We start from the raw sequence: 18729 nt of genomic DNA, 5'->3' as shown, positions 1-18729 counted from the left end.
GAGAGAGTCAGGCACTGGCAGGGGGCTGAGAGAGAGTCAGGCACCGACAGGGAGAGAGTTAGGCACTGGCAGGGGGGAGAGAGTCAGGCACCGGCAGGGAGAGAGTTAGGCACTGGCAGGGGGGAGAGAGAGAGTCAGGCACTGGCAGGGGGCTGAGAGAGTCAGGCACCGACAGGGAGAGAGTTAGGCACTGGCAGGGGGGAGAGAGAGAGTCAGGCACTGGCAGGGAGGTGAGAGAGAGAGTCAGGCACTGGCAGGGAGGTGAGAGAGAGAGTCAGGCACTGGCAGGGAGAGAGTCAGGCACTGGCAGGGGGGAGAGAGAGAGTCAGGCACTGGCAGGGGGGGAGAGAGTCAGGCACTGGCAGGGGGGGGGGTGAGACAGAGACAGGCACCGGCAGGGAGGAGACACTGGGAAGAGGGTTTAATTGGGGGCTGTTAGACAGGTTAGGGTGAGAGGAGAGGGTGGGTGTCAGGGGCCGGCCTCACCGAGCTGTCGGAACAGCAGAGCGACACTGCAGTTGCTGATTGGAAGGGAGTCACAGATGGGCGTCTGTATGACTTGCCGATCCCCCGCTCCCAGCGAGATGGTTCTCTGAAGGCATCACAAGGAAGGGCAGAGGGGGAGAGAGGAACACACCGGGTAATGTCAGCAGGTGGACACCAGGGAGAGGAGGGGGAGCGAGGAGGGGGGGGGGAAAGAGGGGGGAGAGGAGGGCGGGGGGGAAAAGAGGGGGAAGAGGGGACAGAGGGGGAGAGGAAGAGGGGGGAGAGGGGGGGGGGAAGAGGGGGGGAGGAGGGGGGGGGAAGAGGGGGGAGGAGGGGGGAGGAGGGGGAAGAGGAGGGGAGAGGGGAGGGAGGGAGAGGGGGGAGAGGAGGGGGAGAGGGGGAGGAGGGGGAGAGGGGGAGAGGAGGGGGGAAAGAGGGGGGGAGGAGGGGGGAGGAGGGGGAGAGGAGGGGGGGGAAGAGGGGGGGGAGAGGGGAGGGGGAGATGGGGGGGAGGGGGGGAGAGGGGGGGAGAGGAGGGGAGAAGAGGGGGGAGAGGGGAGGGGGAAATGGGGGGGGAGGGGGGGAAGAGGGGGAAATGGGGGGGGGAAGAGGGGGGAGAGGAGGGGGGGAAGAGGGGGGGGGAAGAGGGAGGTGGAGATGGGGGGAGGAGGGGGAGATGGGGGGAGGAGGGGGAGATGGGGGGAGGAGGGGAGATGGGGGGAGGAGGGGGAGAGGGGAGAGGGGGGAGAGGGTGGGGAGAAGGGGGAGAGGGGGGAGAGGGGTGGGGAGAAGGGGGAGAGGAGGGGGGGAGGAGGGGAGAGAGGAGGGGGGGAGAGGAGAGAGATGGGGAGAGGCAAGAGGCAAGGGGGCTCTAGAGTGTGACTCACTGACTTACATATTCGTACCCCTTTAATATTAAAGACTATGTATGACAGAGTTCCCAACTTGTGGTAACAGTACCACTAATACCACGTGGGGTCCCACATTACATAAAAGACTAACCATGCAGCAGTGTGAGGGGCAGAGACAGGAACGAAGTCAGAGGAAATACCCTAATGAGTGGGTCTGTAACTGACAAGAAGCTCCTCCCCATATGGGTCGGACTAATGCCAGTGAGAGGAAGCTCCTCCTCCTATGGACAAGTCCATCAGAGAAAAAGCTCCTCCCCTTTCTGTCACCCCCATAAGATTGTCTATGGTGCAGGTAATGTTCAGTTAGTTTCCCGGCTCTGCTGTCCTTGCCGCTCACAGCCTGACACTGTGCAGATGTAATATTATATCACAATCTCCTGTGCTGTCCTTGCTGCTCACAGCCGGACACTGTGCAGACGTGATATAATATTACATCTCCTGTGCTGTCCTTGCCGCTCACAGCCTGACACTGTGCAGACGTGATATAATATTACATCTCCTGTGCTGTCCTTGCCGCTCACAGCCTGACACTGTGCAGACGTGATATAATATTACATCTCCTGTGCTGTCCTTGCCGCTCACAGCCTGACACTGTGCAGACGTGATATAATATTACATCTCCTGTGCTGTCCTTGCCGCTCACAGCCTGACACTGTGCAGACGTGATATAATATTACATCTCCTGTGCTGTCCTTGCCGCTCACAGCCTGACACTGTGCAGACGTGATATAATATTACATCTCCTGTGCTGTCCTTGCCGCTCACAGCCTGACACTGTGCAGACGTGATATAATATTACATCTCCTGTGCTGTCCATGCCGCTCACAGCCGGACACTGTGCAGACGTGATATAATATTACATCTCCTGTGCTGTCCTTGCCGCTCACAGCCTGACACTGTGCAGACGTGATATAATATTACATCTCTGTGCTGTCCTTGCCGCTCACAGCCTGACACTGTGCAGACGTGATATAATATTACATCTCCTGTGCTGTCCTTGCCTCTCACAGCCTGACACTGTGCAGACGTGATATAATATTACATCTCCTGTGCTGTCCTTGCCGCTCACAGCCTGACACTGTGCAGACGAGATATAATATTACATCTCCTGTGCTGTCCTTGCCGCTCACAGCCTGACACTGTGCAGACGAGATATAATATTACATTTCCTGTGCTGTCCTTGCCGCTCACAGCCTGACACTGTGCAGACGTGATATAATATTACATCTCCTGTGCTGTCCTTGCCGCTCACAGCCTGACACTGTGCAGACGTGATATAATATTACATCTCCTGTGCTGTCCATGCCGCTCACAGCCGGACACTGTGCAGACGTGATATAATATTACATCTCCTGTGCTGTCATTGCCGCTCACAGCCTGACACTGTGCAGACGTGATATAATATTACATCTCCTGTGCTGTCCTTGCCGCTCACAGCCTGACACTGTGCAGACGTGATATAATATTACATCTCCTGTTCTGTCCTTGCCGCTCACAGCCTGACACTGTGCAGACGAGATATAATATTACATCTCATGTGCTGTCCTTGCCGCTCACAGCCTGACACTGTGCAGACGAGATATAATATTACATCTCCTGTGCTGTCCTTGCCGCTCACAGCCTGACACTGTGCAGACGAGATATAATATTACATCTCCTGTGCTGTCCTTGCCGCTCACAGCCTGACACTGTGCAGACGTGATATAATATTACATCTCCTGTGCTGTCCTTGCCGCTCACAGCCTGACACTGTGCAGACGTGATATAATATTACATCTCCTGTGCTGTCCTTGCGCTCACAGCCTGACACTGTGCAGACGTGATATAATATTACATCTCCTGTGCTGTCCTTGCCGCTCACAGCCTGACACTGTGCAGACGTGATATAATATTACATCTCCTGGGCTCTAAAAAAGACGTGAAAATCTGTGGCTTTAACCCCTCTGCTGCCAGGTGGACAGGTTTGGTACCTATGGAAGGGGGAGGAGTGCAGCAGTGAAAATGACGGGGGGGGTGCACAGTGTGTTGGGGGTTATAATCGGGGTGCATACCGCTGTATCCTGCTCCAGGTAAGACTGGGAGAGAAAGACATCAACAGAGTCAAGACAGCAACGGCGACACACAACGCGCGCACACACACAACGCGCGCACACACAACGCGCACACACACAACAAAGTGTAACAGCACATACAGGGATAAGCTAGTCCTAGAGGTCACACCTACATAATTACAGTAGTACCAAAGGCTGCCCTGACCAGGATAAAGCCAGTGAGAGGTGATGATTGTATAGAGATGGAGGTCACACACCGCACGGTCCAGCACTGACCGGCACTGTGTAGTCCTAGTGGTAGAACTGACCTGGGAGCCACCGGCGATGGGGATGCTGCAGGTCAGCAGGTTTCCTATGACCGTTTCCAGTGACACGCTCAGGCCGTCCATGTAGATGGTGTAAATAAGGCCCAAGGAGTCCTGCGGGGGACAGGGGGAGAGGGGTCACGCAGGCACCCTAATACCCCATAGTCTGGCCAAACTAACCACGCGCCCACTGTGTAACAGGGAGTCCTGGGGGGGACAGGGAGGAGAGGGGTCGCACAGGCATCCTAATACCCCATAGTCTGGCCAAAACTACCCACGCCCCACTGTGTAACAGGGAGTCCTGGGGGGGACAGGGAGGAGAGGGGTCACACAGCCATCCTAATACCCCATAGTCTGGCCAAAACTACCCACGCCCCACTGTGTAACAGGGAGTCCTGGGGGGGACAGGGAGGAGAGGGGTCGCACAGGCATCCTAATACCCCATAGTCTGGCCAAAACTACCCACGCCCCACTGTGTAACAGGGAGTCCTGGGGGGGACAGGGAGGAGAGGGGTCACACAGCCATCCTAATACCCCATAGTCTGGCCAAAACTACCACGCCCCACTGTGTAACAGGGAGTCCTGGGGGGGCAGGGGGGAGAGGGGTCACGCAGGCATCCTAATACCCCATAGTCTGGCCAAACTACCCACGCACCCACTGTGTAACAGGGAGTCCTGGGGGGGACAGGGGAGGAGAGGGGTCACACAGGCACCCTAATACCCCATAGTCTGACCAAAACTACCCACGCCCCCACTGTGTAACAGGGAGTCCTGGGGGGGACAGGGAGGAGAGGGGTCACACAGCCATCCTAATACCCCATAGTCTGGCCAAAACTACCCACGCGCCCACTGTGTAACAGGGAGTCCTGCGGGCAGGGAGGAGAGGGGTCACACAGGCATCCTAATACCCCATAGTCTGGCCAAACTAACCACTCGCCCACTGTGTAACAGGGAGTCCTGGGGGGGGACAGGGGGGAGAGGGGTCACACAGGCACCCTAATAACCCATAGTCTGGCCAAAACTACCCACGCCCCACTGTGTAACAGGGAGTCCTGCGGGGGGGGGAGGAGAGGGGTCACACAGGCATCCTAATACCCCATAGTCTGGCCAAAACTACCCAGCCCCCACTGTGTAACAGGGAGTCCTGCGGGGGGGGGGAGGAGAGGGATCACACAGCCATCCTGATTCCCCATAGTCTGGCCAAACTACCCATGCCCCCACTGTGTAACAGGGAGTCCTGCGGGTGGGGGGGGGAGGAGAGGGGTCACACAGGCATCCTAATACCCCATAGTCTGGCCAAAACTACCCACGCGCCCACTGTGTAACAGGGAGTCCTGCGGGGGGGGGGGGGAGGAGAGGGGTCACACAGGCATCCTAATACCCCATAGTCTGGCCAAAACTACCCACGCGCCCACTGTGTAACAGGGAGTCCTGGGGGGGACAGGGAGGAGAGGGGTCACACAGGCACCCTAATACCCCATAGTCTGGCCAAACTACCCACGCGCCCACTGTGTAACAGGGAGCACGAGGGTCGCACACCAGCGCGCGCTCTCACCCTGAAGACCTCAGGGTGATCCAGACGTGACACCAGAACCAGAGTCTTGGGCGCAAAGAGCTGAGCTGCCATGGGCAGGGGGGCATCTTCCTCTGGGTCTCCATCTCTCTGATCACTGGGAGACTGCGGGGGAGAGAGAACGCGAGAGGGAGTGCGCAGCAGGGAGCGAGAGAGAGAGCGAGCAAAGCGTGCGACAGAGGGCAGGAGGAGACAAGCGCAGGAGGCGGGCAGGCGCGGCAGTGGCAGGGTGGGACGCGAGATGGGGAGGAGGGCGCGACGGAGGAGGGCGGGCGCAGGGTGCGACGGAGATGGGGAGGGTGCAGGAGGAGGGTGCAGGAGGAGGGGCGGGCGCAGGGTGCGACGGAGATGGGGAGGGTGCAGGAGGAGGGCGGGCGCAGGGTGTGACGGAGATGGGGAGGGTGCAGGAGGAGGGCGGGCGCAGGGTGTGACGGAGATGGGAGGGCGCAGGAGGAGGGCGGGCGCAGGGTGTGACGGAGATGGGGAGGGCGCAGGAGGAGGGCGGGCGCAGGGTGTGACGGAGATGGGGAGGGCGCAGGAGGAGGGCGGGCGCAGGGTGTGACGGAGATGGGGAGGGCGCAGGAGGAGGGCGGGCGCAGGGTGTGACGGAGATGGGGAGGGCGCAGGAGGAGGGCGGGCGCAGGGTGCGACGGAGATGGGGAGGGTGCAGGGTGCGACGGAGATGGGGAGGGTGCAGGGTGTGACGGAGATGGGGAGGGTGCAGGAGGAGCGTGCAGGAGGAGGGTGCAGGAGGAGGGCGCAGGGTGTGACGGAGATGGGGAGGGTGCAGGAGGAGGGCGGGCGCAGGGTGTGACAGAGATGGGGAAGGGCGCAGGAGGAGGGCGGGCGCAGGGTGTGACGGAGATGGGGAGGGCGCAGGAGGAGGGCGGGCGCAGGGTGCGACGGAGATGGGGAGGGTGCAGGGTGCGACGGAGATGGGGAGGGCGCAGGGTGTGACGGAGATGGGGAGGGTGCAGGAGGAGGGCGGGCGCAGGGTGTGACGGAGATGGGGAGGGCGCAGGAGGAGGGCGGGCGCAGGGAGCGACGGAGATGGGGAGGGCGCAGGAGGAGGGCGGGCGCAGGGTGCGACGGAGATGGGGAGGGTGCAGGAGGAGGGCGGGCGCAGGGTGCGACGGAGATGGGGAGGGCGCAGGAGGAGGGCGGGCGCAGGGTGTGACGGAGATGGGGAGGGTGCAGGAGGAGGGCGGGCGCAGGGTGTGACGGAGATGGGGAGGGCGCAGGAGGAGGGCGGGCGCAGGGTGTGACGGAGATGGGGAGGGCGCAGGAGGAGGGCGCAGGAGGAGGGCGGGCGCAGGGTGTGACGGAGATGGGGAGGGCGCAGGAGGAGGGCGGGGCGCAGGGTGTGACGGAGATGGGGAGGGCGCAGGAGGAGGGCGGGCGCAGGGTGTGACGGAGATGGGGAGGGCGCAGGAGGAGGGCGGGCGCAGGGTGTGACGGAGATGGGGAGGGTGCAGGAGGAGGGCGGGCGCAGGGTGTGACGGAGATGGGGAGGGCGCAGGAGGAGGGCGGGCGCAGGGTGTGACGGAGATGGGGAGGGTGCAGGAGGAGGGCGGGCGCAGGGTGTGACGGAGATGGGGAGGGCGCAGGAGGAGGGCGGGCGCAGGGTGTGACGGAGATGGGGAGGGTGCAGGAGGAGGGTGCAGGAGGAGGGCGGGCGCAGGGTGCGACGGAGATGGGGAGGGCGCAGGAGGAGGGCGGGCGCAGGGTGTGACGGAGATGGGGGAGGGCGCAGGAGGAGGGCGGGCGCAGGGTGTGACGGAGATGGGGAGGGCGCAGGAGGAGGGCGGGCGCAGGGTGCGACGGAGATGGGGAGGGTGCAGGAGGAGGGCGGGCGCAGGGTGCGACGGAGATGGGGAGGGCGCAGGAGGAGGGCGGGCGCAGGGTGTGACGGAGATGGGGAGGGCGCAGGAGGAGGGCGGGCGCAGGGTGTGACGGAGATGGGGAGGGTGCAGGAGGAGGGCGGGCGCAGGGTGTGACGGAGATGGGGAGGGCGCAGGAGGAGGGCGGGCGCAGGGTGTGACGGAGATGGGGAGGGCGCAGGAGGAGGGCGGGCGCAGGGTGTGACGGAGATGGGGAGGGCGCAGGAGGAGGGCGGGCGCAGGGTGCGACGGAGATGGGGAGGGTGCAGGAGGAGGGCGGGCGCAGGGTGCGACGGAGATGGGGAGGGCGCAGGAGGAGGGCGGGCGCAGGGTGCGACGGAGATGGGGAGGGTGCAGGGTGCGACGGAGATGGGGAGGGCGCAGGGTGTGACGGAGATGGGGAGGGTGCAGGAGGAGGGCGGGCGCAGGGTGTGACGGAGATGGGGAGGGCGCAGGAGGAGGGCGGGCGCAGGGAGCGACGGAGATGGGGAGGGCGCAGGAGGAGGGCGGGCGCAGGGTGCGACGGAGATGGGGAGGGTGCAGGAGGAGGGCGGGCGCAGGGTGCGACGGAGATGGGGAGGGCGCAGGAGGAGGGCGGGCGCAGGGTGTGACGGAGATGGGGAGGGTGCAGGAGGAGGGCGGGCGCAGGGTGTGACGGAGATGGGGAGGGCGCAGGAGGAGGGCGGGCGCAGGGTGTGACGGAGATGGGGAGGGCGCAGGAGGAGGGCGCAGGAGGAGGGCGGGCGCAGGGTGTGACGGAGATGGGGAGGGCGCAGGAGGAGGGCGGGCGCAGGGTGTGACGGAGATGGGGAGGGCGCAGGAGGAGGGCGGGCGCAGGGTGTGACGGAGATGGGGAGGGCGCAGGAGGAGGGCGGGCGCAGGGTGTGACGGAGATGGGGAGGGTGCAGGAGGAGGGCGGGCGCAGGGTGTGACGGAGATGGGGAGGACGCAGGAGGAGGGCGGGCGCAGGGTGTGACGGAGATGGGGAGGGTGCAGGAGGAGGGCGGGCGCAGGGTGTGACGGAGATGGGGAGGGCGCAGGAGGAGGGCGGGCGCAGGGTGTGACGGAGATGGGGAGGGTGCAGGAGGAGGGTGCAGGAGGAGGGCGGGCGCAGGGTGCGACGGAGATGGGGAGGGCGCAGGAGGAGGGCGGGCGCAGGGTGTGACGGAGATGGGGAGGGCGCAGGAGGAGGGCGGGCGCAGGGTGCGACGGAGATGGGGAGGGTGCAGGAGGAGGGCGGGCGCAGGGTGCGACGGAGATGGGGAGGGCGCAGGAGGAGGGCGGGCGCAGGGTGTGACGGAGATGGGGAGGGCGCAGGAGGAGGGCGGGCGCAGGGTGTGACGGAGATGGGGAGGGTGCAGGAGGAGGCGGGCGCAGGGTGTGACGGAGATGGGGAGGGCGCAGGAGGAGGGCGGGCGCAGGGTGTGACGGAGATGGGGAGGGCGCAGGAGGAGGGCGGGCGCAGGGTGTGACGGAGATGGGGAGGGCGCAGGAGGAGGGCGGGCGCAGGGTGCGACGGAGATGGGGAGGGTGCAGGAGGAGGGCGGGCGCAGGGTGCGACGGAGATGGGGAGGGCGCAGGAGGAGGGCGGGTGCAGGGTGTGACGGAGATGGGGAGGGTGCAGGAGGAGGGCGGGCGCAGGGTGTGACGGAGATGGGGAGGGCGCAGGAGGAGGGCGGGCGCAGGGTGCGACGGAGATGGGGAGGGCGCAGGAGGAGGGCGGGCGCAGGGTGCGACGGAGATGGGGAGGGTGCAGGAGGAGGGCGGGCGCAGGGTGTGACGGAGATGGGGAGGGCGCAGGGTGCGACGGAGATGGGGAGGGTGCAGGAGGAGGGCGGGCGCAGGGTGTGACGGAGATGGGGAGGGTGCAGGAGGAGGGCGGGCGCAGGGTGTGACGGAGATGGGGAGGGCGCAGGAGGAGGGCGGGCGCAGGGTGCGACGGAGATGGGGAGGGCGCAGGAGGAGGGCGCAGGAGGAGGGTGCGACGGAGATGGGGAGGGCGCAGGAGGAGGGTGCACCGTACCTGTGAGCTCTCCAGCGCCTCCCAGAAGGTGAAGCAGCAGCAGTAATGGCGCTCTGAGTTGATATCGGTGAGAACAGCGATAAAAAAGGTGGATGGATTCTTCTCTGGGTATAACTGCCATCCGCTGGGCTGACAGAACTAGGGCGAGAGGGCGTGAGGTGGGTGAGTGAGAGCAAGGAGGGGTAAGAGGTGGGTGAGAGAGCAAGGAGGGGCGAGAGGTGGGTGAGAGAGAAAGGAAGGGCGAGAGATGGGTGAGGGGAAGAGATGGGTGAGTGAGAGCAAGGAGGGGCGAGAGGTGGGTGAGGGGAAGAGGTGGGTGAGTGAGAGCAAGGAGGGGCGAGAGGTGGGTGAGGGGAAGAGGTGGGTGAGTGAGAGCAAGGAGGGGCGAGAGATGGGTGAGTGAGAGCAAGGTGGGGCGAAAGGTGGGTGAGGGGAAGAGATGGGTGAGTGAGAGCAAGGCGGGGCGTGGGTGAGAGAGAGCAAGGAGGGGAGAGAGGTGGGTGAGTGAGAGCAAGGAGGGGTGAGAGGTGGGTGAGGGGAAGAGGTGGGTGAGTGAGAGCAAGGAGTGGCAAGAGGTGGGTGAGGGGAAGAGATGGGTGAGTGACAGCAAGGAGGGGCGAGAGGTGGGTGAGAGAGAAAGGAAGGGCGAGAGATGGGTGAGGGGTAGAGATGGGTGAGTGAGAGCAAGGAGGGGCGAGAGATGGGTGAGTGAGAGCAAGGTGGGTCGAAAGGTGGGTGAGGGGAAGAGATGGGTGAGTGAGAGCAAGGCGGGGCGTGGGTGAGTGAGAGCAAGGCGGGGCGAGAGGTGGGTGAGTGAGAGCAAGACGGGGCGAGATGTGGGTGAGTGAGAGCAAGGCGGGGCGAGAAGTGGGTGAGTGAGAGCAAGGAGGGGCGAGAGGTGGGTGAGTGAGAGCAAGGAGGGGTGAGAGGTGGGTGAGTGAGAGCAAGGAGTGGCGAGAGGTGGGTGAGTGAGAGCAAGGAGGGGCGAGAGGTGGGTGAGGGGAAGAGGTGGGTGAATGAGAGCAAGGAGGGGCGAGAGGTAGATGAGGGGAAGAGGTGGGCGAGTGAGAGCAAGGAGTGGCGAGAGGTGGGTGAGGGGAAGAGGTGGGTGAGTGAGCGCAAGGAGGGGCGAGAGGTGGGTGAGGGGAAGAGGTGGGGGAGTGAGCGCAAGGAGGGGCGAGAGGTAGGTGAGGGGAAGAGGTGGGTGAGCGCAAGGAGGGGCGAGAGGTAGGTGAGGGGAAGAGGTGGGTGAGTGAGTGCAAGGAGGGGCGAGAGGTAGATGAGGGGAAGAGATGGGTGAGTGAGAGCAAGGAGGTGCGAGAGGTGGGTGAGTGAGAGCAAGGAGGGGCGAGAGATGGGTGAATGAGAGAAAGGAAGGGCAAGAGATGGGTGAGGGGAAGAGATGGGTGAGTGAGAGCAAGGAGGGGCGAGAGATGGGTGAGGGCGAGAGGTGGGTGAGTGAGCGCAAGGAGAGGCGAGAGGTAGATGAGGGGAAGAGATGGGTGAGTGAGAGCAAGGAGGGGCGAGAGGTGGGCGAGTGAGAGCAAGGAGGGGTGAGAGGTGGGCGAGTGAGAGCAAGGAGGGGCGAGAGGTGGCTGAGTGAGAGCAAGGAGGGGCGAGAGGTGGGCGAGTGAGAGCAAGGAGGGGAAGAGGTGGGTGAGTGAGAGCAAGGAGGGGTGAGAGGTGGGAGGGGAAGAGGTGGGTGAGTGAGCGCAAGGAGGGGCGAGAGGTGGGGAACGAGAAAGGGGGAGAAGACAAAGGTGGAAAAGGTGAAGAGGAGGAAAACCCCCACACACCTCCGACAGCAGGCTTCTCTATTAATACTCTCACCTCCGACAGCGGGCTTCTCTATTAATACTCTCACCTCCGACAGCGGGCTTCTCTACTAATACTCTCACCTCCGACAGGGGCTTCTCTATTAATACTCTCACCTCCGACAGGGGCTTCTCTATTAATACTCTCACCTCCGACAGCGGGCTTCTCTATTAATACTCTCACCTCCGACAGCGGGCTTCTCTATTAATACTCTCACCTCCGACAGCGGGCTTCTCTATTAATACTCTCACCTCCGACAGCGGGCTTCTCTATTAATACTCTCACCTCCGACAGCGGGCTTCTCTATTAATACTCTCACCTCCGACAGCGGGCTTCTCTATTAATACTCTCACCTCCGACAGCGGGCTTCTCTATTAATACTCTCACCTCCGACAGGGGCTTCTCTATTAATACTCTCACCTCCGACAGCGGGCTTCTCTATTAATACTCTCACCTCCGACAGCGGGCTTCTCTAGTAATACTCTCACCTCCGACAGCGGGCTTCTCTATTAATACTCTCACCTCCGACAGCGGGCTTCTCTATTAATACTCTCACCTCCGACAGCGGGCTTCTCTATTAATACTCTCACCTCCGACAGCGGGCTTCTCTATTAATACTCTCACCTCCGACACAAGGCTTCTCTATTAATACTATCACCTCCGACAGCGGGCTTCTCTATTAATACTCTCACATCCGACAGGGGCTTCTCTATTAATACTCTCACCTCCAAAAGCGGGCTTCTCTATTAATATTCTCACCTCCGACAGCTTGCTTCTCTATTAATACTCTCACCTCCGACAGCGGGCTTCTCTATTAATACTCTCACCTCCGACAGCGGGCTTCTCTATTAATACTCTCACCTCCGACAGCGGGCTTCTCTATTAATACTCTCACCTCCGACAGCGGGCTTCTCTATTAATACTCTCACCTCCGACAGCGGGCTTCTCTATTAATACTCTCACCTCCGACAGCGGGCTTCTCTATTAATACTCTCACCTCCGACAGCGGGCTTCTCTATTAATACTCTCACCTCCGACAGGGGCTTCTCTATTAATACTCTCACCTCCGACAGCGGGCTTCTCTATTAATACTCTCACCTCCGACAGCGGGCTTCTCTATTAATACTCTCACCTCCGACACAAGGCTTCTCTATTAATACTCTCACCTCCGACAGCGGGCTTCTCTATTAATACTCTCACATCCGACAGGGGCTTCTCTATTAATACTCTCACATCCGACAGGGGCTTCTCTATTAATACTCTCACCTCCGACAGCGGGTTTCTCTATTAATACTCTCACCTCCGACAGCTTGCTTCTCTATTAATACTCTCACCTCCGACAGCGGGCTTCTCTATTAATACTCTCACCTCCGACAGCGGGCTTCTCTATTAATACTCTCACCTCCGACAGCGGGCTTCTCTATAAATACTCTCACCTCCGACAGCGGGCTTCTCTATTAATACTCTCACCTCCGACAGCGGGCTTCTCTATTAATACTCTCACCTCCAAAAGCGGGCTTCTCTATTAATACTCTCACCTCCGACAGCGGGCTTCTCTATTAATACTCTCACCTCCGATAGCGGGCTTCTCAATTAATACTCTCACCTCCGACAGCGGGCTTCTCTATTAATACTCTCACCTCCGACAGCGGGCTTCTCTATTAATACTCTCACCTCCGACAGCGGGCTTCTCTATTAATACTCTCACCTCAGACAGCGGGCTTCTCTATTAATACTCTCACCTCCGACAGCGGGCTTCTCTATTAATACTCTCACCTCCGACAGTGGGCTTCTCTATTAATACTCTCACCTCCGACACAAGGCTTCTCTATTAATACTCTCACCGTCGACAGCGGCTTCTCTATTAATACTCTCACATCCGACAGGGGCTTCTCTATTAATACTCTCACCTCTGACAGCGGGTTTCTCTATTAATACTCTCACCTCCAAAAGCGGGCTTTTCTATTAATACTCTCACCTCCGACAGCGGGCTTCTCTATTAATACTCTCACCTCCGACAGCGGGCTTCTCTATTAATACTCTCACCTCCGACAGCGGGCATCTCTATTAATACTCTCACCTCCGACAGCGGGCTTCTCTATTAATACTCTCACCTCCGACAGCGGGCTTCTCTATTAATACTCTCACCTCAGACAGCGGGCTTCTCTATTAATACTCTCACCTCAGACAGCGGGCTTCTCTATTAATACTCTCACCTCCGACAGCGGGCTTCTCTATTAATACTCTCACCTCCGACAGCGGGCTTCTCTATTAATACTCTCACCTCCGACAGCGGGCTTCTCTATTAATACTCACACCTCATGGACAGCGGGCTTTCCTATTAATACTCTCACCTCCGACAGCGGGCTTCTCTATTAATACTCTCACCTCCGACAGCGGGCTTCTCTATTAATACTCTCACCTCCGACAGCGGCTTCTCTATTAATACTCTCACCTCCGACAGCGGGCTTCTCTATTAATACTCTCACCTCCGACAGCGGGCTTCTCTATTAATACTCTCACCTCCGACAGCGGGCTTCTCTATTAATACTCTCACCTCCAACAGCGGGCTTCTCTATTAATACTCTCACCTCCGACAGCGGGCTTCTCTATTAATACTCTCACCTCCGACAGCGAGCTTCTCTATTAATACTCTCACCTCCGACAGCGGGTTCTCTATTAATACTCTCACCTCCGACAGCGGGCTTCTCTATTAATACTCTCACCTCCGACAGCGGGCTTCTCTATTAATACTCTCACCTCCGACAGCGGTCTTCTCTATTAATACTCTCACCTCCGACAGCGGGCTTCTCTATTAATACTCTCACCTCCGACAGGGGCTTCTCTATTAATACTCTCACCTCCGACAGCTTGCTTCTCTATTAATACTCTCACCTCCGACAGCGGGCTTCTCTATTAATACTCTCACCTCCGACAGCGGGCTTCTCTATTAATACTCTCACCTCCGACAGCGGGCTTCTCTATTAATACTCTCACCTCCGACAGCGGGCTTCTCTATTAATACTCTCACCTCCGACAGCGGGCTTCTCTATTAATACTCTCACCTCCGACAGCGGGCTTCTCTATTAATACTCTCACCTCCGACAGCGGGCTTCTCTATTAATACTCTCACCTCCGACAGCGGGCTTCTCTATTAATACTCTCACCTCCGACAGCGGGCTTCTCTATTAATACTCTCACCTCCGACAGCGGGCTTCTCTATTAATACTCTCACCTCCGACAGCGGGCTTCTCTATTAATACTCTCACCTTCGACAGCGGGCTTCTCTATTAATACTCTCACCTCCGACAGCGGGCTTCTCTATTAATACTCTCACCTCCGACAGCGGGCTTCTCTATTAATACTCTCACCTCCGACAGCGGGCTTCTCTATTAATACTCTCACCTCCGACAGGGACTTCTCTATTAACACTCTCACCTCCGACAGCTTGCTTCTCTATTAATACTCTCACCTCCGACAGCGGGCTTCTCTATTAATACTCTCACCTCCGACAGTGGGCTTCTCTATTAATACTCTCACCTCCGACAGCGGGCTTCTCTATTAATACTCTCACCTCCGACAGGGGCTTCTCTATTAATACTCTCACCTCCGACAGGGGCTTCTCTATTAATACTCTCACCTCCGACAGCGGGCTTCTCTATTAATACTCTCACCTCCGACAGCGGGCTTCTCTATTAATACTCTCACCTCCGACAGCGGGCTTCTCTATTAATACTCTCACCTCCGACAGGGGCTTCTCTATTAAGACTCTCACCTCCGACAGCGGGCTTCTCTATTAATACTCTCACCTCCGACAGCTTGCTTCTCTATTAATACTCTCACCTCCGACAGCGGGCTTCTCAATTAATACTCTCACCTCCGACAGCGGGCTTCTCTATTAATACTCTCACCTCCGACAGGGGCTTCTCTATTAATACTCTCACCTCCGACAGCGGGCTTCTCTATTAATACTCTCACCTCCGACAGCGGGCTTCTCTATTAATACTCTCACCTCCGACAGCGGGCTTCTCTATTAATACTCTCACCTCCGACACCGGGCTTCTCTATTAATACTCTCACCTCCGACAGCGGGATTCTCTATTAATACTCTCACCTCCGACAGCGGGCTTCTCTATTAATACTCTCACCTCCGACAGGGGCTTCTCTATTAATACTCTCACCTCCGACAGCGGGCTTCTCTATTAATACTCTCACCTCCGACAGCGGGCTTCTCTATTAATACTCTCACCTCCGACAGCGGGCTTCTCTATTAATACTCTCACCTCCGACAGCGGGCTTCTCTATTAATACTCTCACCTCCGACAGCGGGCTTCTCTATTAATACTCTCACCTCCGACAGCGGGCTTCTCTATTAATACTCTCACCTCCGACAGTGGGCTTCTCTATTAATACTCTCACCTCCGACAGCGGGCTTCTCTATTAATACTCTCACCTCCGACAGGGGCTTCTCTATTAATACTCTCACCTCCGACAGGGGCTTCTCTATTAATACTCTCACCTCCGACAGCGGGCTTCTCTATTAATACTCTCACCTCCGACAGCGGGCTTCTCTATTAATACTCTCACCTCCGACAGCGGGCTTCTCTATTAATACTCTCACCTCCGACAGGGGCTTCTCTATTAATACTCTCACCTCCGACAGCGGGCTTCTCTATTAATACTCTCACCTCCGACAGCTTGCTTCTCTATTAATACTCTCACCTCCGACAGCGGGCTTCTCAATTAATACTCTCACCTCCGACAGCGGGCTTCTCTATTAATACTCTCACCTCCGACAGGGGCTTCTCTATTAATACTCTCACCTCCGACAGCGGGCTTCTCTATTAATACTCTCACCTCCGACACCGGGCTTCTCTATTAATACTCTCACCTCCGACAGCGGGCTTCTCTATTAATACTCTCACCTCCGACACCGGGCTTCTCTATTAATACTCTCACCTCCGACAGCGGGCTTCTCTATTAATACTCTCACCTCCGACACCGGGCTTCTCTATTAATACTCTCACCTCCGACAGCGGGCTTCTCTATTAATACTCTCACCTCCGACACCGGGCTTCTCTATTAATACTCTCACCTCCGACAGCGGGCTTCTCTATTAATACTCTCACCTCCGACACCGGGCTTCTCTATTAATACTCTCACCTCCGACAGCGGGCTTCTCTATTAATACTCTCACCTCCGACAGCGGGCTTCTCTATTAATACTCTCACCTCCGACAGCGGGCTTCTCTATTAATACTCTCACCTCCGACAGCGGGCTTCTCTATTAATACTCTCACCTCCGACAGCGGGCTTCTCTATTAATACTCTCACCTCCGACAGCGGGCTTCTCTATTAATACTCTCACCTCAGACAGCGGGCTTCTCTATTAATACTCTCACCTCCGACAGCGGGCTTCTCTATTAATACTCTCACCTCCGACAGCGGGCTTCTCTATTAATACTCTCACCTCCGACAGTGGGCTTCTCTATTAATACTCTCACCTCCGACAGCGGGCTTCTCTATTAATACTCTCACCTCCGACAGGGGCTTCTCTATTAATACTCTCACCTCCGACAGGGGCTTCTCTATTAATACTCTCACCTCCGACAGCGGGCTTCTCTATTAATACTCTCACCTCCGACAGCGGGCTTCTCTATTAATACTCTCACCTCCGACAGCGGGCTTCTCTATTAATACTCTCACCTCCGACAGGGGCTTCTCTATTAATACTCTCACCTCCGACAGCGGGCTTCTCTATTAATACTCTCACCTCCGACAGCTTGCTTCTCTATTAATACTCTCACCTCCGACAGCGGGCTTCTCAATTAATACTCTCACCTCCGACAGCGGGCTTCTCTATTAATACTCTCACCTCCGACAGGGGCTTCTCTATTAATACTCTCACCTCCGACACCGGGCTTCTCTATTAATACTCTCACCTCCGACAGCGGGCTTCTCTATTAATACTCTCACCTCCGACACCGGGCTTCTCTATTAATACTCTCACCTCCGACAGCGGGCTTCTCTATTAATACTCTCACCTCCGACACCGGGCTTCTCTATTAATACTCTCACCTCCGACAGCGGGCTTCTCTATTAATACTCTCACCTCCGACAGCGGGCTTCTCTATTAATACTCTCACCTCCGACAGGGGCTTCTCTATTAATACTCTCACCTCCGACAGCGGGCTTCTCTATTAATACTCTCACCTCCGACAGCGGGCTTCTCTATTAATACTCTCACCTCCGACAGCGGGCTTCTCTATTAATACTCTCACCTCCGACAGCGGGCTTCTCTATTAATACTCTCACCTCCGACAGCGGGCTTCTCTATTAATACTCTCACCTCCGACAGCGGGCTTCTCTATTAATACTCTCACCTCCGAAAGCGGGCTTCTCTATTAATACTCTCACCTCCGACAGCGGGCTTCTCTATTAATACTCTCACCTCAGACAGCGGGCTTCTCTATTAATACTCTCACCTCCGACAGCGGGCTTCTCTATTAATACTCTCACCTCCGACAGCGGGCTTCTCTATTAATACTCTCACCTCCGACAGCGGGCTTCTCTATTAATACTCTCACCTCAGACAGCGGGCTTCTCTATTAATACTCTCACCTCCGACAGCGGGCTTCTCTATTAATACTCTCACCTCCGACAGCGGGCTTCTCTATTAATACTCTCACCTCCGACAGCGGGCTTCTCTATTAATACTCTCACCTCAGACAGCGGGCTTCTCTATTAATACTCTCACCTCCGACAGCGGGCTTCTCTATTAATACTCTCACCTCCGACAGCGGGCTTCTCTATTAATACTCTCACCTCCGACAGCGGGCTTCTCTATTAATACTCTCACCTCCGACAGCGGGCTTCTCTATTAATACTCTCACCCCCGACAGGGGCTTCTCTATTAATACTCTCACCTCCGACAGCGGGCTTCTCTATTAATACTCTCACCTCCGACAGCGGGCTTCTCTATTAATACTCTCACCCCCGACAGGGGCTTCTCTATTAATACTCTCACCTCCGACAGCGGGCTTCTCTATTAATACTCTCACCTCCGACAGCGGGCTTCTCTATTAATACTCTCACCTCCGACAGCGGGCTTCTCTATTAATACTCTCACCTCCGACAGCGGGCTTCTCTATTAATACTCTCACCTCCGACAGCGGGCTTCTCTATTAATACTCTCACCTCCGACAGGGGCTTCTCTATTAATACTCTCACCTCCGACAGCGGGCTTCTCTATTAATACTCTCACCTCCGACAGCGGGCTTCTCTATTAATACTCTCACCTCCGACAGCGGGCTTCTCTATTAATACTCTCACCTCCGACAGCGGGCTTCTCTATTAATACTCTCACCTCCGACAGCGGGCTTCTCTATTAATACTCTCACCTCCGACAGCGGGCTTCTCTATTAATACTCTCACCTCCGACAGCGGGCTTCTCTATTAATACTCTCACCTCCGACAGCGGGCTTCTCTATTAATACTCTCACCTCCGACAGCGGGCTTCTCTATTAATACTCTCACCTCCGACAGCGGGCTTCTCTATTAATACTCTCACCTCAGACAGCGGGCTTCTCTATTAATACTCTCACCTACGACAGCGGGCTACTCTATTAATACTCTCACCTCCGACAGCGGGCTTCTCTATTAATACTCTCACCTCCGACAGCGGGC

The 18729-nt window shown here is 57.8% G+C and overlaps 1 protein-coding gene across 1 annotated transcript in view; it reads right to left on the bottom strand.

Annotated features, from left to right (window-relative positions):
* Window positions 1-18729, bottom strand: part of SBF1 (SET binding factor 1) — a 332728-nt gene that overhangs the window by 242865 nt on the left and 71134 nt on the right. The window contains 4 exon segments of the mRNA XM_075598895.1: window positions 487-592; window positions 3757-3867; window positions 5309-5431; window positions 9230-9367. Of these exon segments, the coding sequence (XP_075455010.1) occupies window positions 487-592; window positions 3757-3867; window positions 5309-5431; window positions 9230-9367 (478 nt within the window).

The sequence above is a fragment of the Ascaphus truei genome, chromosome 5 (genome assembly GCF_040206685.1).
Source record: "Ascaphus truei isolate aAscTru1 chromosome 5, aAscTru1.hap1, whole genome shotgun sequence".
In the NCBI taxonomy this organism is placed as follows: domain Eukaryota; kingdom Metazoa; phylum Chordata; class Amphibia; order Anura; family Ascaphidae; genus Ascaphus; species Ascaphus truei.
Note: the sequence above shows the minus strand (reverse complement) of the source record. Positions and strands in the feature narration are given on the sequence as shown.